This window comes from Ursus americanus, chromosome X (assembly GCF_024610735.1).
Source record: "Ursus americanus isolate L20-20 chromosome X, mUrsAme1.1.p, whole genome shotgun sequence".
NCBI lineage: Eukaryota > Metazoa > Chordata > Mammalia > Carnivora > Ursidae > Ursus > Ursus americanus.
The window spans coordinates 117,197,150-117,218,860 of record NC_142164.1 but is presented as its reverse complement, the minus strand read 5'-3'; the positions used below and the strand labels follow the sequence as shown (position 1 = coordinate 117,218,860).

The window sequence follows — 21,711 nt, the reverse complement described above, 5'->3', positions numbered from 1 at the left end:
CTCATTACAAAAAGAGAAATCACCCTGCCGTATCGAGACACACAACAACTGCTAAGCCTTTGAAAACCTGCAGAAGCTCCCCTACGGGCGGGTTACCAACTGTCTGTATGTTCAAGACCCACGCACCCGGGCGTCTCGCCCAGTGGAAAGGGCGCTCACGGAGCAGCTGTGGAACGGCCTCGAGAGTCATGGGTCCCCGAGGAGCAGCGGGGAGCTTTATGACCCGCAGTGATGTCTGTTCTCGGTTTACCGACACTCTGTAACGTATGCACGCAATAACAGCCAGGGTGATACTTCTGCGCTCGGAAAACACTCTTGTCTGCTGCTTGTCCTGGATAATGTGTCCGGTACACGTGGGAACACAGAGAAGAGAGATGTAGGAGAAACCTTGAATCTGGAGGGCAGTGAGTATCATCACTAAAAGATGATGTTTTAGCTGAATGACAACAAAAGATGGATTTTAACATTTTTTCTGGTAAGTTGCCTTTAATGTTTGCTATTTCAGAATGTTAGAGGTTGACTAATCGCAAATACCCGAATGTTTGCCATTTTTGGCAACATGCCAAAAAAAATCAGATTTTGCTTTGTACCATCTATGAAACTGGAAGTCTTCCTTCCGTCACTACCCATGTTGACACATGAAAGTCATGCCGAAAGGCAGACGCACTCTTTCTCAAATTTGGCAAACTTGTAAAGAACATTTTGGCAAAGGTACGAGGACTTAGCAACATATATTTCCAATATTGCATATGCAACTCATACACATTTTTTGCTGATAAATACACATGATCAAGGAAAGGTGAAACACTGATTTGCTGAAAAAGAAGCAAATATGGCATGGAAGACAAAAAGTACGTTTCGGGTAGGTATGACTGTCCCTCTGGGTGGTTCACGCCCATGTCTGGGGCCTCTGCTCGTTCAAAATCCTACAGCTGCCACAGGAAGCTTGCCGGCTGCTGGGATAGGGTGGTATCAGGGGAGAGGACACAAGTGAGGCTAGGACAGCATGCGTGTTTGCAGTTACCACCGCCCTCGCCCTCGGACACAGGAAGCAGACCGGGAATCTAGCGATGCGGGCATTCCTCTCACGGGACTGTTCATATAGGACTTTAAACAGACTGAAAAGGTCCTAGATCCGTCTGTAACAGGAATGCTGTGGTGTGCCGTAAAACCACTGCAGACCCCCAGGGTCCCAAACCTTCGTCCCTGCACTGCCCTGTTCCAGGACACACACAGCTCAACTTCTAAATGCCAGCCCTTCACCTGTGCCTTCCGCCCGCTCCCCCAGGGCCAGAGCGGGCTCTGCCCACCTGCAGGACAGAGGTCCCGGGGGACAGCCCACCTCCGCTCCCCGAGGCCCCATGGCAAGGAGTTCTGGTCGCCCACGGTGGCAGCCGGTATCACCACACACCTTTTCGTCCTCTTCCTTCTGCTCTCCGTCTTCCTTCACCTCCCACCTACCCGGTTTCCTGGATTCCCTCCGAAATAAGCCACCTCCACTCAAAGCTTTCACTCGCATGGGCCTCTGGAGAAGCCCCGCAGCTCCTGGAAATGTGCGTGGGTCAGGCTCACGTGCACAGACGGGCCTAGCGACCCTTGAGTTCCTACACACCATGTCTCCCATGCTTTGGTCCAGTGCAATAGCATGGAAGAGTTTGGGGAGACCCTACAACCTGGCAGCTTGGTAGCTAGAAAGGCGCTCCATCCTCTCAGTGACCTACCAAGGTAATTCTCCGTGGAGAAGCATTACCATTTCTAGCTTCCAAATAAAGAGACAGAAGCCAGAAAGAGACATTAGGATACTGACTTATTTGTAATGTTGATGTTTAACACTGAAGCCAATTTGCCTTCTTAAGTACCAGCGGAAAGGTAGTAAAAAATTGAAATAAGTAAATACAGAAATCATCCCAAGCTCTATTTTGGGCTTTCTGCTGCCAGCAGGAATGACTGATTGTCTCCATTTTATAACCATGCATGTCTTCTGGAAGCTGACAACAAAAATGGTATTCACCGGGAGGAGGAAAACATGAAACTGAGTTACCAATCTATGCACAACTCAGAATTTTCTGTAAAAAATCAGCATTCTAAGGGGTTAGGATGAAGTTATGGGAAAATACACAAGTTAAAAGGAAATTAAGTTAGCTAATAGCCAATCCATTCTGGCAAACCACAGACTAATTCTGTATTTAAACAGAACGCTTAAGAAGAGAATGACAAGAATTTTGGCTTTTCCATGAAAATCAGGATTATGGCCAATGAATACCAGGCAGAAAGCATAAACGAAATGAAACCCATTTTATCAAGGGTTTTTTCTTTCTCTATTTAATTTTCCTTTTATTTTCAGAAGTGTTTATTGTAGATGGAAAAAAATCCCTTCCCCTTGACCCAGACTTAAATTACCAAGGCTGGCCCTCCACCCAACTCAAATACACTTACCCTTTGCACAGACTATTATTTTAGAAGCAATCATTCTTTCTCAAAGCCATTTTAAACCACTAGAGGAGTTACAACGGTACAATTTCAGTTCTGGGGCACAGCAGAATAAATGGGCTTTTATTAAATGAAAATACACCATTTTTGGAAACATGGCAGCCTCTGGTACAATGTTCTATTTCCTGGTTTTACAAATACACCCCGTATCCATAGTTCTGTACATCCCATTGTGAGGAACATTCTAGACTCTAACCGTTGCACCCTTGCAAACCACAAGTGCTCGTGCAGAATTTGTAAGAGCTTCTATGATGGGTCCAGCATAGATGCATCGCGGAATGATGGGAGTATCATAATTCCGCCAGAGGGTTCAAGATTTCCTGAAGGGCTTGTCTAAAGGATATGTAACCATTAGCAAGATGGCACCACACCTTTCCCCACTTAATCTCATCAAGTGGAAAAAGAGGACTTACTGGGGAAAAACTGTTTAAATGACTTTATTGGCACTTAACTTCTATTGCATAAAATTCACATTACAAGGAACAGTGCAATGACTTGTAGAATTTTCTGAGTTGGGCAACCCGCAACACCCACTTTTAGAATGGTTCCATCAGCCCACCTCCCTCCTTTCTCTTAGGCTTCATCTCCAGCTCCCCTGCCCTGATCTGCTGCTCAACCCTCAGACTGCTCTGCTGTTCCAAAAACACAGCAAGCTCACTCCTGCCTCAGGACCTTTGCACGAACTGCTTCCAGGAACTGGAATGTTCTTCTTTCAAATTGGTGCGAGGCTGACTGTTTCACCTCCTTTAGACAAACATCTCTTTCTCAGCAAAACCTCTGTCCACCCTCCCTAAAACCAGAAACAAAATACCCCCCAACATCTCCTGTGTTCTCTTCTTTATTTTTATCATTAGTTGTCACTGCCTACCCTACTATACAACAGTATTTTACTTACTAATCTTGTTGACTGTTTTCTCATGCTTGCAATTGGCATAAGTGTGTGTGTTCCACAAAAGCAGACATTTTTGTCCTTTCATTCATTTATTATCCCCTGTGCCTAGACCAGTGCCTGACACACACAGGTGCTTAACAAATATTTAATACAAAAGGGAATGGAACACGAGTGATGAGAAGGTGAAGACTCAAAACTAAGTTCGTTTCTACTTTCAAGTTTCCCCAGGAAGGCAGGAAGGCTCTTGGCGGATTCTTCCAGCGGAAGATGGTCATGCACAAGTCTGTGAATAGCGGAAACCACTGGACTCTACGCTTCAGAGGAATGAATTTAATGGTACGATAATTATATTTCAGTAAAGTTGTTAAACACCATTTCCCCATTAAGGCCCATTTCTCCATTTGATGAGATCGGAGTAAGGCAGAAAGCAAGGAAGGATGTGGTGCCATCTTGTCAATGGTCAAGGATCCTTTAAACAAATCCTCGAGGACATGTCCTCCGCCATTTAGCGGATCCATTCCATTTCCTTAATTCCGTGATGCACCTTCACTGGAAAAGGACTAGAATAGAATTCTGTGCAGACCTTTTTGGTTTGCAAGAACGGCAAGGACTGCAGTCTGGAACGCTCGGTGTTGGGTGTGTTTGGAAAATCAGGAAAGAGAGCTACAGTGTAATGGTGAATGATATACTTCCCCACCACGGTGCATTCTCATTCAACAAAAGCCCATTTAAATTTGAGAGGTGCAGCCCTAGTTGTAGATGCTTCAGGTGCTCAGATATGCTGGGGCATCCCGGGATGGCAAGGCCTTGCGACTTACTCAGAATGGATGCCTCGGAGGCAGGTGGCCGCCACATGCCCGGCCCTGGGAACTGTCAGTGGAGCTCTGCCCAGATCTCAGCCAACCCCTAAAGGTATTCCACATCTGTCTCCCACGGCTGGCAATGGCTTCTGTCTGCTGTCTCTATCTGCAGCCGTGACCTGAGAACGCCAGACCAGGAACTGAACAGATGGTAACGCCTTTGACCACATCGTGCCTGCGTCGCATCTGAACCATGAAACCGAGGTGAAGAGTTCTCAAGCCTCTTACAGATCCTCACCTCTGAACCCACTGTTAATCATTTATCCCCCTGCCTCTCTAAATCATCAGACCACTTGGAGACACAGTCTCAAGACAAGGTTTGAGGGCTATGATTGCACTTTTAAACTTGCTTTGTGTGTTTGCCCCACTGGAGGGAAAAAAATGCACCTTTCCTTTCCTAACAGGTCTTTTTAGAAAAGAGTTAAAAGAGTACAACATAAGGTGTAATAGAATCCCAATACCAAATGATTTCGGTTGCAAGCGTTCCTCGTCTGAGAGCAATGATGTCATTGACAAGGGGGTAGCAATACGATGTAGTGAGACATGGGCAGACTGGCGGCAACACACACTTCCCCAATCACGCAACAGAAATAGCAAGCGATAGCGGCCAGTTCAGACCTTCCCATAATGAAAGCCACAGGACTGAGGGGACACATCTTACACCCTTCATTAACATCACAAAGCGTCTTAAAATCAGTCTAAATTAGCTTCCACGGACCACGTTGGGGAGTAAGTGAATGAGCTCACTGGCCCCCAGCTGTGACCCGGGACCCTGCAGCACGTGTAGACCGAACAGAGAAGACGCACGGCCCACGAAGCACAACGGGAGAAAATGCATATGATGTGTTATTTGTATCTAATCCAGGGATGGCCTTCCACTAGCACACACGAAACTCACCAGAGATGTCATGTCCTTCCACCCGCCAGACATGTCACAGCATTAGTATTCGCTGGACTCCAGAGGCCTTCCAACAGCAATGAGATAAGAACTGAACAAAATTACAGCCATGGCACAGGGGACCGGGGGTTTAAACTCTGGATGTCGTGAAGCAAAAGAGATTAATTCACACTCAATACAACCATCGTTTCGGGAAGAGCTTCACAGCCTCAAGCACCTCAAACCAAACCCTTCTCTCCAGAAATTAGCTGAATGGGGACTAAGGCAGATTATCTGGAGGCAAGACTGAACACAGTTGATAATGGAAAACCACCACTTCCAAGGTGAGAAAACCCCACTCTGTTATCCTGCACGATGTTTTGAAGGTAAAAGGCCCATGACGTTCTTAACCGTACATTCACACATGTGTGCCTTCAAACACATCTGGTCCCGTTCATGCAGAACAGCAAAGCCACCTGCTGACCAACCATACATACGGACATGGTGACACCATGGCTCTGCACCCCAGGAGTGCCCAGCAGGAAGGTGAGCACAGGGTCAGGAACGCGAGACTGACCTTTGGAGGAGCGGAAGTGTTTGCTGGGGGCCGTGAAGCCTCGGGTCCCATGCACGTTGACAGCTGCCACTCGGAACTGGTACCACCTGCTGGGTCGTATGTCCGTCAGCTGGACCCGCTCATCTGTGGTCTGCGGAGAAGTGTCACAGAGCACCCTTTTATCCAGATGTGTCAGTAGGGTGTGTCTTAAAAGCACACCACCTCGTCAGCCAGCACAACGCCACCCTGACCTCCCTGTGCCCTTGTGCCTAAGTGTGGTCATCACCCTCAGTTATGAGAAGAGCTGTCGGGGGCCAAGGAATTTCTAGGGCATTTCAGCTGTTTAATTCCATTCCTAGGGATTTCACCCCAAAGAGTTAAAGATCTGTCCAGCCAATGCCATGAACATGCCTGGGCTACTTACGACTGGTGACGTAATGCAGCATTAAACCCACGAGGGGCTTCACCACTCCATTACACATGTGAGCGAATATGTACGTGAGCTAATCATTACATTATAGGCAAGAAGATGAAATCATCTTTTGATTATAGAAAGACAACGTCTCTTGAATATGCTTGCCAAACAGTCTTGGAAGTCAGGAGGAGGACCCACACGCTTTAACAATTGCTGGACGTGCACTGTAACCCAAGCCTTTCTTCCCTATTTGAGCAAATCGGGTAAGACCTACAAAGACCCGCAGGTGTGTGGACACAGGAAAATGCCCACAGGAAAAAAACCAGACACTGGGGAAGGTGCCTAGTTTGGCTGCCTCTCCGTCTGGAGTCGCGAAGTTGACTCAGCCGGTGCTCAGTGGATGAACGTGGTCAAGGGACATTGAACCGAAACCCTCGCAAACCCTACTCCGTAATAACCTCTTGGAAGGGGCTGTCACCTTTGCTTTAATATCTAACAGGGCAGGCTATGAACTCTTCAATGGGGCTTTCTACCTCACTGTGCGGAATGTGAGGCGACTCCTTCATGGACCTCGACATTTACTCTTTGTGGCCTTGAGTTTAAAAACCTACAGTCAGCAGGATCCCCACAACATTTAGCAAAGAAAGGAAGGTGGAAGACAGACAGAGGAAGACATGAAGCAGCGAAAATAATCAAAATAATTAAAGACCCTTCCTCTCTCCAAAACAGAAGGGATAAAGGACTGATCTTACTGTTACTTTCATAAATGTTTAAATAATTTGGAAAATTTACAAGTGAGATCGTACCATTCAGGACGCGTACCATGTAAATCAAACAGACTTTTAGGCTGGATGCGAGACATCTTTAGGTTTAATTAAAGCAAACTTTTTTTTAAAGAAAATATGTATGAAATAGAATTACTAAATTTATTTGGCCAGGGGTTTTTGTTTTTTGGGGTTTTTTTTTGCCAGTAATTTGTTGCCTGTACATCCAATTGCCCATTGCTTTTGGGGTCTCTAAATTACTTCCGTGTTTATACTCTTTGAGATACTCCTATTAGAAAAGAATCAAACTCCTCCTCCAAACACCTGGGTACTGAAATTTATTTTGTATTTACTGAAAGGAATAATGGGAATCTCTTGAGCAAAATGACCCGCTGCACGCCAGGTCAGGATTTGTGCCCGCGGACACACGTGGAGAAGCCACTGCCGTTGCTGAGGGCACGAGGGGCTTCACATTGAGAATCTGTTCTTTCTCTGAAACCGTGTAGGCTTCTTGCAGCTGGGAGTGCATTTAGGAGCGCTTAAAAAGAAAGAAAATATTTGCTTTTCTCATCAGAGAGACGGAAAGGGAAGCCGCAGCGCTAAGATAAACCCCAGGACTGCTGCCATCCAGCTGGGGTATCAGCGTGTAAGCGGACCGGGACGGAGGAAGCACTCGGCAATGAGTGGGGAGCGGCGGGCTCCTTCCCACCAAGTGCTTGTGTGATAGGAATCTTACTCCATCACCTCAAGTCCTTGTGTAGAATGGAGGCTGCGATGCGGGACAAACAGAGAAGTCACTTAGAGGACCCAGTGTCCTATGAACTCGTCCTAATGCCGGTGCAGTTCTCTTATTCGGGCGGTTTTAAGTTTATCTCAAGGAAGTACACTTCTTGGAGGCAATAAATGCGAATGCTCAGAAAATCATCTCCCTCCCACATGTGTTTTGAGCAAAGGAAGCCAAGAGTCAAGTTCCTGGTTGTACCGGGTGCTATCTACGGAGCTCGGCCTGTCTTGTGTAGACACGCGGGCTGTGACGGCCCCGTCTGACCAAGTCACTTCGGTGCTCAGGCTACCTAGGCTGAGGCACAGCGAGTTCATCTTCTACCGGCGGGTGTGTGGTCGACAAGACCTCAAGGGGGAGGGGGAGAGTCCGAGGACCACCGACCTGGGCCACCGTCCGCCAGTGCGTGGCATCGTCTTCGCTAGGATGAATTCCGTAATTCCACCTTCTCTGTACCACGTAGATCACGGGCTCAATGGAAATGTTGAATTTCGAGGACCACTTAACGTCCAGCTGTCCGGACTGCAGTTCTGTAAACCGTAACTCTTTTCTGGGCTTCAGGGGGACCCCTGGAACAGGAGCATAGCAATTAAGACAATCGGCGTGTGACGCCAGTGCAGGTGAAGCTGAGGAAGAAAACTTCTAGAAAAGACCAACTTCACATCATGACCACTGACCCTCGCTTCCCTCCAGAAGAGTGGCTCCTCCCCAGCACGGTTCATGTTGGAAACCGGACGTGGAGGTCAGCCCGCCGCATTTCAAGAGCACCACCTCCTTTTCTTTTACCTTTCCCACTTTTTAAAGAGGCTCTAAATTCAAAGTATTTTTCCCCCAGTCATCTCGAGAGCAATTCTTTTATGTGCATTCTTCGGAATAAACAGTGTTACCGCATTACATCACTGGAGGTCAACAAGGAATTCACTTGAGGCCACAGTCACGAGGGCTTTGAAGACCCCGTTCCCATTGAACACGCTCTGTTTCTACTGATACACTCTAAGGTCATTATAACATGGTTCCCCAGTTTGCTCGCCCCTCCCGCTCAGAAAGATTGCCTTTTAAGGGAAAAATTACAGACTAAATGCTCTCATGTGGTCAGACCTTACAAGAATGATTTCCAAAGCATAGATCTTCTGCATTCCCCAACTGATTGCGGGGCTCTCTCCTATAGACTTATGGTTTAAAATTGGAAAATGATGAATTTATACTGTTTGGTTTTGGCACGAGTGACCGCCTTGCTTCAAAAGTCCCTCACAGGTGTCTCATTTTAAAGTAGTTAATCATTCTGATTTCTTTTTCCCCCTACGGCGCATGCAAGTGGTCTGGCGACTGACAGACTTAAGACCCGGAGTTCAGAACCATAGGCATTAGGGAAACGCAAGTTTAAAACAAAGCTCTGTACTCAGACGGTATGTAAACTGGATTAGGGAGAGTGCATGCCACCATGATGTTCGATGCCATCAGAACCTTGAACACCAGCTGCCATTAACACCAGTTTCTCTGGACAATGAGCATCTGCCTAACACACTGACAACTCATTTGAACGTGGTATTTCATAACGCTTTCTTTTTCTATTTCTTCCATTTAAGCAGAAAGGAAATTGAAAAATGTGCAAATACAAAATGTAGACACTATGTGATGTATGTTAGTGATCTCACCGAGTATCAACTCTGATTTTTTTTCATTTGGATCTTAATTCATGCTAAGTCTTGTTTGCGGGAAATTTTCAAGTCCTTACACATTAGGGTGGAGGGAGTTGCATAATTTTAAAATATCAGCAAATAAATCTGCTCAAAGGTCAATGAGTTCTACAAAATACTTTCTAGAAAACACTGCCCACTGCAGTCTGGTTTGATTTGCTGATGGGTTGTCCTTTACTGTAACATTGGTGCCTCAACTGGTCCTCACTGGGAGCTTGTGCTGTGGGTGAAGGGTTAATTATCTACATTTGGAACATCAAGTAATTGAGTCTGAGGAAGATTAAGTTGCCAGGAGCAATGACGTGATCTCAGGTTCCTGAGTTTTCTGCTTCCTTCTCCATTTTGTCTTAGAAAGAGCCACTTAGCAAAGTAGAGAAAAGAGGCAGTTTTCATAGCTCTGCATATCCCTGAAAGATTCTGATTCGAAGGTCCTTGATGTCCTTGGTTAGTGTGGAACAGGTCTCCCGTTCTGCCACGGCATGAGGGTTTTTCTAAGTTCGAGTCATAAACTTTGCTTTGCAGTACACAACCTTATATTAGGAGTCCCATTTGCTTTCGTGCCTGGAGTATTTCTGCTAAGCAAGGGACTCTGAAATCTGTCCCCATCTGTGCTGTGGGCCCCACTGCTGAACAAACTTCTCCACCCAAGTCCCAACCCAAATGTCCTTCCTCAGGATGTCCCCTCCCCTGGTGATAGCTTCATGACCACTCTAGCTAACAGACATTTCGACTAGTTCTTGGACCCACCAATATCTCTTCGTTGGACTGCAGAGTGTAATTTCAGGAAGCCTCCCACCCCATGCCCCCATAAGCCCATCTTTTTCTCTAATTCCCTCTTCACGATATTTTGTGATAATTGTTTTCCTAAAGTAGAGGACAGATGGTCTCCTCCACCTTCTCCAACTATTCAACTGCGTCCCATTTTCTGTGGAATGAACACGTGTCATGTCCTCCGCATCACGCCAGACCATCTTCATGACCTACTACCAGTGATCTTTCTACTTATCTCATGGTACATTTCACATATTTGTCACACAACCTGCTTTTAAACCCCTCTTTTGTAGAAACACACTGCCAGGTACTTCCTACTACCACTAGGTATTTTCAATCTGAAATGTCTTTCCTCCTACTTTCTGACTACGGAAACATGAATACTTCCAGGCTCAGACTGAATGCCACCGCTCAGAGCTACTTACCCTAAACCTCCCAACTGGAAATAAAGCTTGCATTCTTCTGCCCCTCTTTGAAGCTTAGCCCATAACTGTCCACATGTGCACTGAACTGCCTTTTACTACAGAAGCTCCTTGGATGGTGTCTGTCTTCCCCAGGAAGCTACAGCCGCCAGCCCTCAAGGAACAGGTCCCTTCACTCCCACACCTCACAGTGGCCCAGGAGAGCACATTCTGCAAGAGCAAATGTTCAGGACATGTGTGCTGAAGAACAGCCTAACCCTGTCCCATCCCACACTCAAGAACATATCTGCAGAACTAAGAGGATATGGAAACAGTGACACAATGTGCACCAATGGCCAGCCCCTCTCTGCTGGAGGGCACTCACCTTAGGGAAAGGAGAAAACTTAACACAGGTATTCGCTTACTCTTCCATTTTTAAAAAGCAAATACTAAATAATAATACAATAAAACTCTATTGGTAAGTTTACAAGATGGAATGAATAGTTTTATTGCATTGACAGAGCGTTCCCAGTTTTTAAAAAAAAAAAGACCAATTCCTGACAATTCCTGACATGACGGAAATCCCAAAATGTGTTGATGAGTTTTAATCCAGAAGTAGCTCTCTAAAGACTTAGGTCAAGAAAAGAAGCTACCAGAGTTTATCCGAGGGAGGAAAAACCAACCTCGACCAAATGATGGCTTTGTATCATGCTTGCATCCAGGTGGGTCCTAGACACACTTTCTACCGAGGGCTGACGTGAAGAGAGGCTGGCCCCTGAGGACAGTTTGTGATTCATGTGGTTTCTTTGTGCACAGTAAAGAGAAGGGCTGGTTAGTTCTTCAAACTCATAAAGCACATTGTCTAGGCTTTCCAATGCAAGTTTCTCCTTGGCTCTCCTATGCATAAACCTCTAGTGTAAATGCAACTCCAGTAAATACACCGGCCGCTGAAGTAACCTGAACTCAGCAGCAGCAAAGCAAGCATCCGAATCCCCTTGCTACAAGGTTTTCATCTTGAATATCCTTCAACTACCAAGGGCCTGAATCGAACATAATGAGCATCAGCATCATGTCAGTTCGCATTTCTTCATTTAACAATCTCTCCAATTATTACGTACAACAATCCTATGATTTGCATGTTGAGAAATGGTCCATCTGCTTTGCATCAGGGTCAGCTGGCTCTCTTGATTGGAAGGCACTCCAGCACTCGGCTGTAATTGTGTGCAGATGGGGCTCGGCCCCCCAGCCCCCGGGACCCCCAGCCCCCAGCGCTAGGCCTTCTGCACAGTGCAAGTAGCTCACCCAGCACCCGAGCTGTGCAGCCAGATGTGCAGAATGTGTGTCTCCTCGGCGTGTTCCTTACTGTGGAAATGACTAGACTTTTTCTCCTTCATTTTTGAACAAACTAGTCATCCGAAATCCACACTATTCTGTCAAAAATGTGATCCTATAACATCCCACAATATGTGACAATACAGGTGCTTTGTCTTTAAAGCATCACAAGTATTGGGGTGAAACTCAATGATTTAAAAAATTTGGAAAATGTAATGATAGAAAACTCAATGATCAGAATCAGCAGTTGCAAATCATGAGACTTGATGATTCCTGTAAAAATGTTTCTGCCAGGAGTCTAAATGTTATGCAAATGTAGCAAGACATAGTGTTCCAATGATTCAATAATTCACCATCAGTCAACATCTCTCCTAGAGGTCATCAGTATTCACAGAATTTGTGTTCATAACCCTAATTAAGGTATTGGGTCACTGTATTCGAAATGCTAAAAGACTGACTTGTGACTACTGGGATTAGTCCATCTCTAAAGACCTGAAGTTTCAATATTTCATATATGAAGCAATTCACAGAAATATTAAGTTACCGCCACCATCAGATCATCCAATTTGTTTGGAAACAAACTGATATGTGATTCATTTCAGTTTATGCACAGTAAAGAGAAAAGACAGATGACCGAGAGCCACAGATTAACCTCCGTCTTTACGTGTGGAAAGCAACTTCAGCTTTTCTCCTGCCCTTCCCTGACCAAGTGCCATAGTGGGGAGTCAGAAGAAGCAGAAGTTTGGGCAGTAAAATAATATATCATCTTGGGGAGGGAGGGGAGTTGAACTCAGCTGTAAATCGGCCTTAAAATAGGCCAGGGAGAGCATCAAAGGGAAAGCAAGTGTCCGGACAGGCAATCGTTTCATGTTGTGCACCAGTGGAGAATCAGCCTCTTAAACTTTCCGCAATGACGCTAAGGCTCGCATCGCCAGGAACAGGCAGCTGGGGTGGCACTGACCCACATTAACATGTGCACGTCCTCCAGGAAGCTGCTAACAATCTTATTTGAAGGGCGAAGTGAACACTCGCTGCTGCTTTTCTTTGTTTTAAACTCTAATACTGAGTGCGGTTCACTTACAGGCACCAGGTAAGGACAATTCTTACGGCATAAACCAAATTGAATGCTCAAATAGAATGAATGCATTCTGCTGAACATCTTTTCAAAATATGCATACTTTTTAAAAGCTCAAGTTTGGGGCACCCAGGTAGCACCGTCGGTTAGGGGTCCAACTTGATTTCAGCTCAGGTCACAATCTCAGGGTTGTGGATCTAGCCCCGCGTGGGGCTCCGCACTCAGCATAGAGACTGCTGAGAACTCTCTCTCCCTCTCCCCCTGCCCCTCCCCGCCACTCTCTCCTCTCTCCTTTCTCTCTCAAATAAATAAATAAATCTTTAAAAAAAAAAAAAAAAAAGCTCAAGTCTGTAGCATCTAAGGTTTTAGAAGCTACAACACCAAGTATGTCCGCCATCTCCCCTACCAAACACACAGGGGGCCAAACACAACGCTTGTATTTCTGTATTTTAAAATTTTTTAACCAACCCAAGAAGCAATAATAGAAAAAATAGGAGAAAGGTTGGTACATATCAATCTATTGCAGAAGTTGAGATAATTATTTCTGCACAAATGAGTGTTACATGCATGACTGCCTTGATAAGGACGTACTGGACCGGGTAGGAGCTGGGATCAGACTGACATCGTACCCTAACCACTGACACATCAGTGATTTTATCAGATTGAAATATTTGACATTGATACACCTTATGATTGACCTATACCACATTAATACCATGATTTAGGGTCCATCCAGTATGATAGCTCGATAGACTCAAAATGAAACTAAGAAGAGAGCTGGCCCAGCTGGGGCCAGGGTCACACGTACTCCCACTACCAACAATCAAATCACCTGAGCAACGGCTTGCAGCCTCAGCCTCAGCCCTTGTGGACTGGGAGCAGGACCAGCCCACCCCAACCAGTGACGGGGCGCCCCTTCCTAAGGAAAGAGATGGCACAGAGAGAGGAGGGCAAGCCAATCTCCCACGGTTGGCTCAGGGCAGCAAGGGGGCAACGTGTAGGTGAGGACGGTGATGGCTGGGAGGCCACAGACTGCTGAGAGTGATTTGTGTGCAGACTGGCTGGCTGGGTAAGCATGCTTGTCCCTGCAAAGCCAAGGGCTCGGTCCAAAAGGACCCTTTCCCTGAGAGACATGAGCTGTCAGCACCACCATCCTCTTCTGAGACTGAGCACGAAGTGTGAGTCCCAGGCAGGAACGCGATGAGACACCTGGGGTGGCTCATCAGCTAGACTGTGGCAGAGAGCATCACAGCAGCTGTGTGGGTCCACCCCCCCCACCCCCGCTGGCTCACACACGCCTACTCAGTGCCTCGGTCAGACGCCCCCCCACCCTGGTTATGGAAACCAGCTTTCCTTCAGGGACTGCTCAACAGAGCAAGGGGGAGATATCTACACGTACCTATATATACTTTCAAAATAACAGTCATATTATCCTAGGCTCACTGGCAAAAGTCATCGCCAGGTCAAGAGTCTGTTTATTCTATTTCTAGGTAGTTCTCCATGAATGACCTGTCTCCACAAAAAACCCAAGTTGAGAGCTACTTTATAGAAGAGGGACGTCAGGACTTAAAAAAAAAAAAAAAATCCATATTTAGTTAAGCGTAGGTTTAAATTCCAAGTCTCTTTTAATAATTAATCATTTATGCTGGCCCTTTGGAGAATATTTCCCTTATTCTTGGTGAACCAGACATATTTGAAATTCATACTGACTCTTCAATGCTTTTAAATAAAAAGCATCTTTTAATTTATATTGCCTCTTTAAAACACCCCACTTTAAAACACTAAGGGTTTTACAAATGGCTTTTCAACAATCATTCTAAAAGCAGCCTATTGTTATGGTAAATGCTAATACTTAAATAGTAAATCTATAATAACAGAAAAGGCTTCCTAATAATAGACTTTAGAAGAATTAAATGGTGTGGGATTTTGCAAAAGTGATTTTATGTAGCTTATAATGAGACGCATGACCATGATAAAACTGTAAATCCATTAAAGAAACATCACCTGGTAAGAAAGGGAAAGCGGCAATTATTTTGAATTTGAGACGTAATATTTATGCCAGGTTTCCCCAGGTCTTATGCACAAACAAGGAAAACTGGATGGATTACACAGATTTGAGACGAGAGTAATTCCAAGGGAGCGCCAGAGGCAAAGGGCAGGGACGTGAGTTCTGGGAGATGGGAGCTGTTGTGATAGTAAGACCAGACCAGACTTCAGACAACAGTCAGCCAGCGCATGATTCAACACTGGCATTGCTGGCAATACTGTTTTATGCAGTTTAAAAATAACTGACCTATATCTGGAAATCATATATATTTGGTGTGAGTGAAAGAGAGAAGACAGATTACTCTTTCTACTTGTACTGAATAGTGCCTAGTGATGAATTCTATTTGACTCTTCATATGAGATGCCAAAAAGTAGCAAAATTTTGTCTCCCTGGATACTCTGAGGGTATCCAAAACTGGACATGATACAACAGAATCGGTTTGGCATAAAAGAACGGGGTCACAATGACTGGAAGGGGCGAGTTACGCTTAGGATCAAGGAGTGAAGGGCTCTAGCAACTGCCTATGAATGTAAACAATTACATCTGCTAAACTGTTTGGTAAACTGAATCCCCATCTTTGGAAGAGAGCTATTCCTCCATCTGGGTTCTCAAGACACTCATCAAAATACTGAAAGTCCAGACAATGACACTTCTGTTCTTGGATTATGCCAATAGGAAAACCACGATACCCGTGCATTTGTTATGCGTTTTTCAAGCGGGTCCCCTCCCCAGTCTAGTTTCCAGGGATTTAAATCGATTTGTTCCGATGTCCCCAGTGCAGCTTAATTGATTCACTCTTTGTGGACGAAAGTACAAGGACGTTCCTGAAGTGATGTTTCCTTCCTACACGTTACATTTAGTAAAAATGATTTGCTCTGCCCCAGGATGAGTTCATTGTGGCTGATCTGTATGGTCCCATAATAGTTTCAGACATGTCTGTGTGGCACAAAGTGCATTTTCTTACTGTTTTTCTTCCCTTGCAATGGTGCCTTCTTTGACTGACACCCTTCCCCATGCACACCCACACCCCCATCTTTGACACCCTTCCCCATGCACACACACACCCCCATCTTTGACTGACACCCTTCCCCATGCACACCCACACCCCCATCTTTGACTGACACCCTTCCCCATGCACACACACACCCCCATCTTTGACTGACACCCTTTCCCATGCACACACACACCCCCATCTTTGACTGACACCCTTTCCCATGCACACACACACCCCCATCTTTGACTGACACCCTTCCCCATGCACACACACACCCCCATCTTTGACTGACACCCTTCCCCATGCACACACACACCCCCATCTTTGACTGACACCCTTCCCCATGCACACGCACACCCCCATCTTTGACTGACACCCTTCCCCATGCACACACACACCCCTATCTTTGACTGACACCCTTCCCCATGCACACACACACCCCCATCTTTGACTGACACCCTTTCCCATGCACACACACACCCCCATCTGTGACTGACACCCTTCCCCATGCACACATACCCCCCCATCTTTGATTGACACTCTTCCCCACACGCACATCACAACCCCCCATGAGTTAGTGAAGTTCCCTTCACATGGGCTCTGCTCCTTACCTTTGTACAGTGTCTTGGGCACCTGGCAGGTGTGTCCACATCCATTTGAACAACATTTCTTCACCCCAGAGCACTCGTTGTCAGCTTCACAACTTTCCACACAGGCGGCGGCAAATCCGCTGGCTCTCTCAGGGGCCGGGCAGTCCCCCTGCTTCACCGACAGGATGTACTTGAGGAACTCGCAGCTAGTCAGGCATTCGTAGTTCTTCTTGGGGAACAGAGGCTGAAGAGAGAATAGGAAAAATTCTCTTCTTTTAAGGAATTTGTTTTTTTAAAGCAATCTCGACACTCAATGTGGGGCTTGAACTTACGACCCCAAGATCAAGAGTCACGTGCTCTACCGACTGAGCCAGCCTGGTGCCCCAAAAAGAAAACTCATCTTATTAAAGACACAGGACACCTGATTTCTAAGATTTCAGAAAGGAAGGTAAAAATTCTTACTCAGTGAAAATTTCCCAGGAATGTCTTACAAAATAAATGCATTTGTTTTCTTTTCCCCCTAAAGAAGTAATATTTTATGCTAATTTTTAAAAGGAATCTGACCCATGAGTTGTAACTCTATACTGCATGCAACAGAAACACATCAATCATACGTAGGTGCATTCACGAAGTATTACGTTCTCTGTTAAATGTAGTTGTCAAATAATGGATAATATTCATGACGCATCTCTGTACACTTTGAGGGCCCCTTTTGGCCTACTGCACACATACAGAGATTTTCATTCTCTACTGAGTCGTTTTATTTAGTGTGGAAAATGGTAATCACGATGACTTAGCGGTGGCCCTACGGAAACGGAGCAATTCTCACAGCAGTAACACTGGCTGGTATCTTAGCAGAAAGGAGTTTCAGCCTCAGTTCGTTGAACCTATTTGAATGATATCCAGCTTCTAGAGCTAATGTGCACATGGGACCTCTTATCAATATGGAATTATCAATGCATGACCAGTGAAAGAATGTGAATCAGGGCTCCTTGTGACACAGTCAGGTTCTGAACAGCATGTGGCTGATGACATTTCAGCAGAACCCAGAAGCAATGACACACGAGTGAGAGCAGGTACTCCTGGATTTACTGAGAGACTCGCGTTATGGAAAAAGTGTGAGGAATGGAAAGAACCGGTTACCAAATGCATCTTTGTCCTTCGGAAAAATGGTTCCGGACGGCATTTGGTCATTCCTCCAACGTGAGAAGCAATCAGAGGATAAGGGCTTCTTTCTGCCGCTCAAGTGGGGAGCTGCTCAGGGTCCCTAAAAGCAGCCGCACTGCCAGGGACAGACAGGGGAATGACCACCCACGATGGTCGTCCTTGTGCTGATGAACGATAGGTGACACGGCAATCGCTAGAATCCTAACTTTCAGCCTACCCTTCCGTTTGCCTTGGTGGCTGTTGCCAAATTTGCTACCCTAATCCCAAGCCAGTCCCTCTAGGCCCATGTTCACCTGCACCACACCTGTCCAGCCAGGTAAAAATTCCAGCCCCTCTGTAGGGTGCCATGTCATCACTAAAGCACGTTTTGTGAGCCAGGCTTTTAGGCAGTGGGTATGGCACTCCCACACCCTCCTCCTCACCAGCAGGATGTGGGAAACGCCACAGGCCTGAGGGCAGAGCCCTAAAGACGGGGATGCCGAGTGACACCTGGAGAGAACAGTGCGCACCCCACCAGGAGGCCTGCCTTGAACGGCTCCCGCCATGCGCACAGAGTCAGAACTCTTGCGAAGCTGGGCTCTGTTGGCTGTGACAACTAAGTCTGTCCTATGTGGTGCAAACAGCAGCGTCTGGTGCTCCGCTGAAGGCCTGCACTTTCTCGACACTGGAAGGAGGAGATCATCAAGGAGGATACCTTGTTTACTGCCGGATGTCAAATCCGAGTCAGGGACATAAGAAACCAATATGATAGCACGGGCGAGCACAAACCAGGGCTCAAATGCGAGCATCCTGTGGCTAAATGCCAGCATGCTGTGTGCTTCTCCCCATGACACATGACTGGGAACACCTGGGATATACCTGCATAACACCTGGTAACACCTGCTGCCAGACAGCAGACTGTGGCTCTCGGGATGTACCTGGATATACCTGTGTAACACCTGGTAACACCTGCTGCCGGACAGCTATGGTCTCGGGATACACCTGGATATACCTGCATAACACCTGGCAACACCTGCTGCTGGACGGCTATGACTCTCGGGATATATCTGGATATACCAGCGCAACACCTGGTAACACCTGCTGCCAGACGGCTGACTGTGGCTCTCGGGATATATCTGGGTATACCTGCGTAACACCTGGTAACACCTGCTGCCAGACGGCTGACTGTGGCTCTCGGGATACATCTGGGTATACCTGCGTAACACCTGGCAACACCTGCTGCCGGACGGCTATGGTCTCGGGATACACCTGGATATACCTGCATAACACCTGGCAACACCTGCTGCCGGACGGCTATGACTCTCAGGATATATCTGGGTATACCTGCGTAACACCTGGTAACACCTGCTGCCAGACGGCTGACTGTGGCTCTCGGGATACATCTGGGTATACCTGCGTAACACCTGGCAACACCTGCTGCCAGACGGCTATGGTCTCGGGATACACCTGGATATACCTGCATAACACCTGGCAACACCTGCTGCCGGACGGCTATGACTCTCGGGATATATCTGGATATACCTGCGTAACACCTGGTAACACCTGCTGCCAGACGGCTGACTGTGACTCTCGGGATATATCTGGATATACCTGCATAACACCTGGCAACACCTGCTGCCGGACGGCTATGACTCTCGGGATATATCTGGATATACCTGCGTAACACCTGGTAACACGTGCTGCCAGACAGCTGACTGTGGCTCTCCACCATCTGGTGACACCTGGTAAGGCCTGCCAACCTGCTGCCTGTGACTCTTCACTGATGGGAGTCTGACCCTCTAGTCAGATAGGTAATCCCCAGAGAACTGGGCAGGAGGACATTAGTGAATAGTGCGGACTATTAGCCAGAGAGTATCTCACACAATGGGCGAGGTATGTTAACAAGGGGTTATAAAGGAAAGGAGAAAACCTCACCACCATCCAAGTGGGGAGGACAGAAGGGAAGGTCTCTACCTCATTTCCAAAAAGAGGGTTAACGATAGGCTGTTATTTTGCATGTTGATGGTGACGAGAAATGTCATTGAAAACTCCAAACCTGATGGCTAATGATTTTGAACATTTTTTCATGTGTCTGTTAGCCATTTGTATGTCTTCATTGGAAAAGTGTCTGTTCATATCTTCTGCCCATTTTTTGATTTGATTATTTGTTTCCTGTGTATTGAGTTTGAGAAGTTCTTTGCAGATCTTGGATACTAATCTTTTATCTGTAGTGTCATTTGCAAATATCTTCTCCCGTTCCGTGGGCTGCCTCTTAGTTTTTTTGACTGTTTCCTTGGCTGTGCAGAAGCTTTTTATCTTGATGAAGTCCCACAAGTTCATGGGGGATGTCAAAAAGGTTGCAGCCTATGTTCTCCTCTAGGATTTTGATGGATTCCTGTCTCACATCGAGGTCTTTCATCCATTTGGAGTTTATTTTTGTGTATGGTGTGAGAGAGTGGTCAAGTTTCATTCTTCTGCATGTAGCTGTCCAATTTTCCCAGCACCATTTATTGAAGAGACTGTCTTTTTTCCACTGGATGTTTTTTCCTGCTTTGTCAAAGATTAGTTGCCCAAAGAGCCGAGGGTCCATTTCTGGGTTCTCTATTCTGTTCCATTGGTCCATGTGTCTGTTTTTGTGCCAGTACCATGCTGTCTTTGTGATCCCAGCTTTGTAGTATAGCTTGAAATCCAGCAACGTGATGCCCCAGCTTTGTTTTTCCTTTTCAACAATTCCTTGGCGATTCAGGGCCTTTTCTGGTTCCACACAAATTTAAGGGCTGTTTGTTCCAGTTCTTTGAAAAATGTCATTGGTATTTTGATTGGGATGGCACTGAAAGTGTAGATTGCTCTGGGTAGCATAGACATTTTAACTATGTTTATTCTTCCAATCCATGAGCATGGAATATTTTTCCATCTTTTTGTGTCTTCTTCAATGTCTTTCAAGAGTGATTTGTAGTTTCTAGAATATAGATTCTTTACGTCTCTGGTTAAGTTAAATGGCTAACAGACACAAGAAAAATGTTCAAAATCATTAGCCATCAGGGAAATTCAAATCAAAACCACACTGAGATACCACCTTACGCCAGTTAGAATGGCAAAAATTGACAAGGCAAGAGACAACAATTGCTGGAGAGGATGTGGAGAAGGGGGATCCCTCTTACATTGTAGGTGGGATTTCAAGTTGGTACAGCCACTTTGGAAAACAGTGTGGAAGTCCCTTAAAAAGTTAAGAATTGAGCTACCCTATGATCCAGCCATTGCACTACTGGGCATTTACCCCAAAGATACAGATGTAGTGAAGAGAAGGGCCATATGCACCCCAATGTTCATAGCAGCATTGTCCACAATAGCTAAATCAAAAAGAACAATTTCACAACATTTGCAGCAACATGGACGGGACTGGAGGAGATAATGCTGAGAGAAATAAGTCAAGCAGACAAAGACAATTATCATATGGTTTCACTCATTCATGGAACATAAGAAGTAGGAAGATCAGTAGGAGAAGAAAGGGAAGAAGGGGGGGTAAACAGAAGGGGGAACCATGAGAGACTATGGACTCTGGGAAACAAACTGACGGCTTTAGAGGGGAGGGGGGTGGGGACTGGGATAGCCCAGTGATGGGTATTAAGGGGGGCACATATTGCATGGTGCACTGGGTGTTAATACGCAAGTAATGAATCATGGAACTTTACATCAAAAACTTGGGATGTACTATATGGTGACTAACATAACATAATAAAAATTATTATGAAAAAAAAAGAAAAAGAAAACCCCAAACCTGGTAACTTGAGCATGAAGACCTATCCCAGGAACCCTGGATAACTCCCATCGCCAGCACAAATTGTTCTATTGTGCTTCACATGCTTGGTTCCCCAAACAATGTTGCATTAAACGTCTGCCTATGGGGGCACCTGGGTGGCTCAGTCAGTTAAGTGTCCAACTCTTGGTTTAGGCTCAGGTCACGATCTCAGAGTCCTGGGATTGAGCCCCGCGTTGGACTCTGTGCTCAGCTGGGAGTCTGCT

General features: G+C 46.1%; 1 protein-coding gene across 1 annotated transcript in view; it reads right to left on the bottom strand.

Moving 5' to 3' along the window:
- ANOS1 (anosmin 1) overlaps positions 1–21,711 on the bottom strand; it is a 182,171-nt gene that overhangs the window by 40,149 nt on the left and 120,311 nt on the right. The window contains exons 4-6 of the mRNA XM_045813659.2: positions 16,564–16,786; positions 8,020–8,204; positions 5,697–5,826 (exon numbers count right to left, since the gene is read on the bottom strand). Coding sequence (XP_045669615.2) covers positions 5,697–5,826; positions 8,020–8,204; positions 16,564–16,786 — 538 coding nt within the window. The remainder of the gene's footprint in view (positions 1–5,696; positions 5,827–8,019; positions 8,205–16,563; positions 16,787–21,711) is intronic.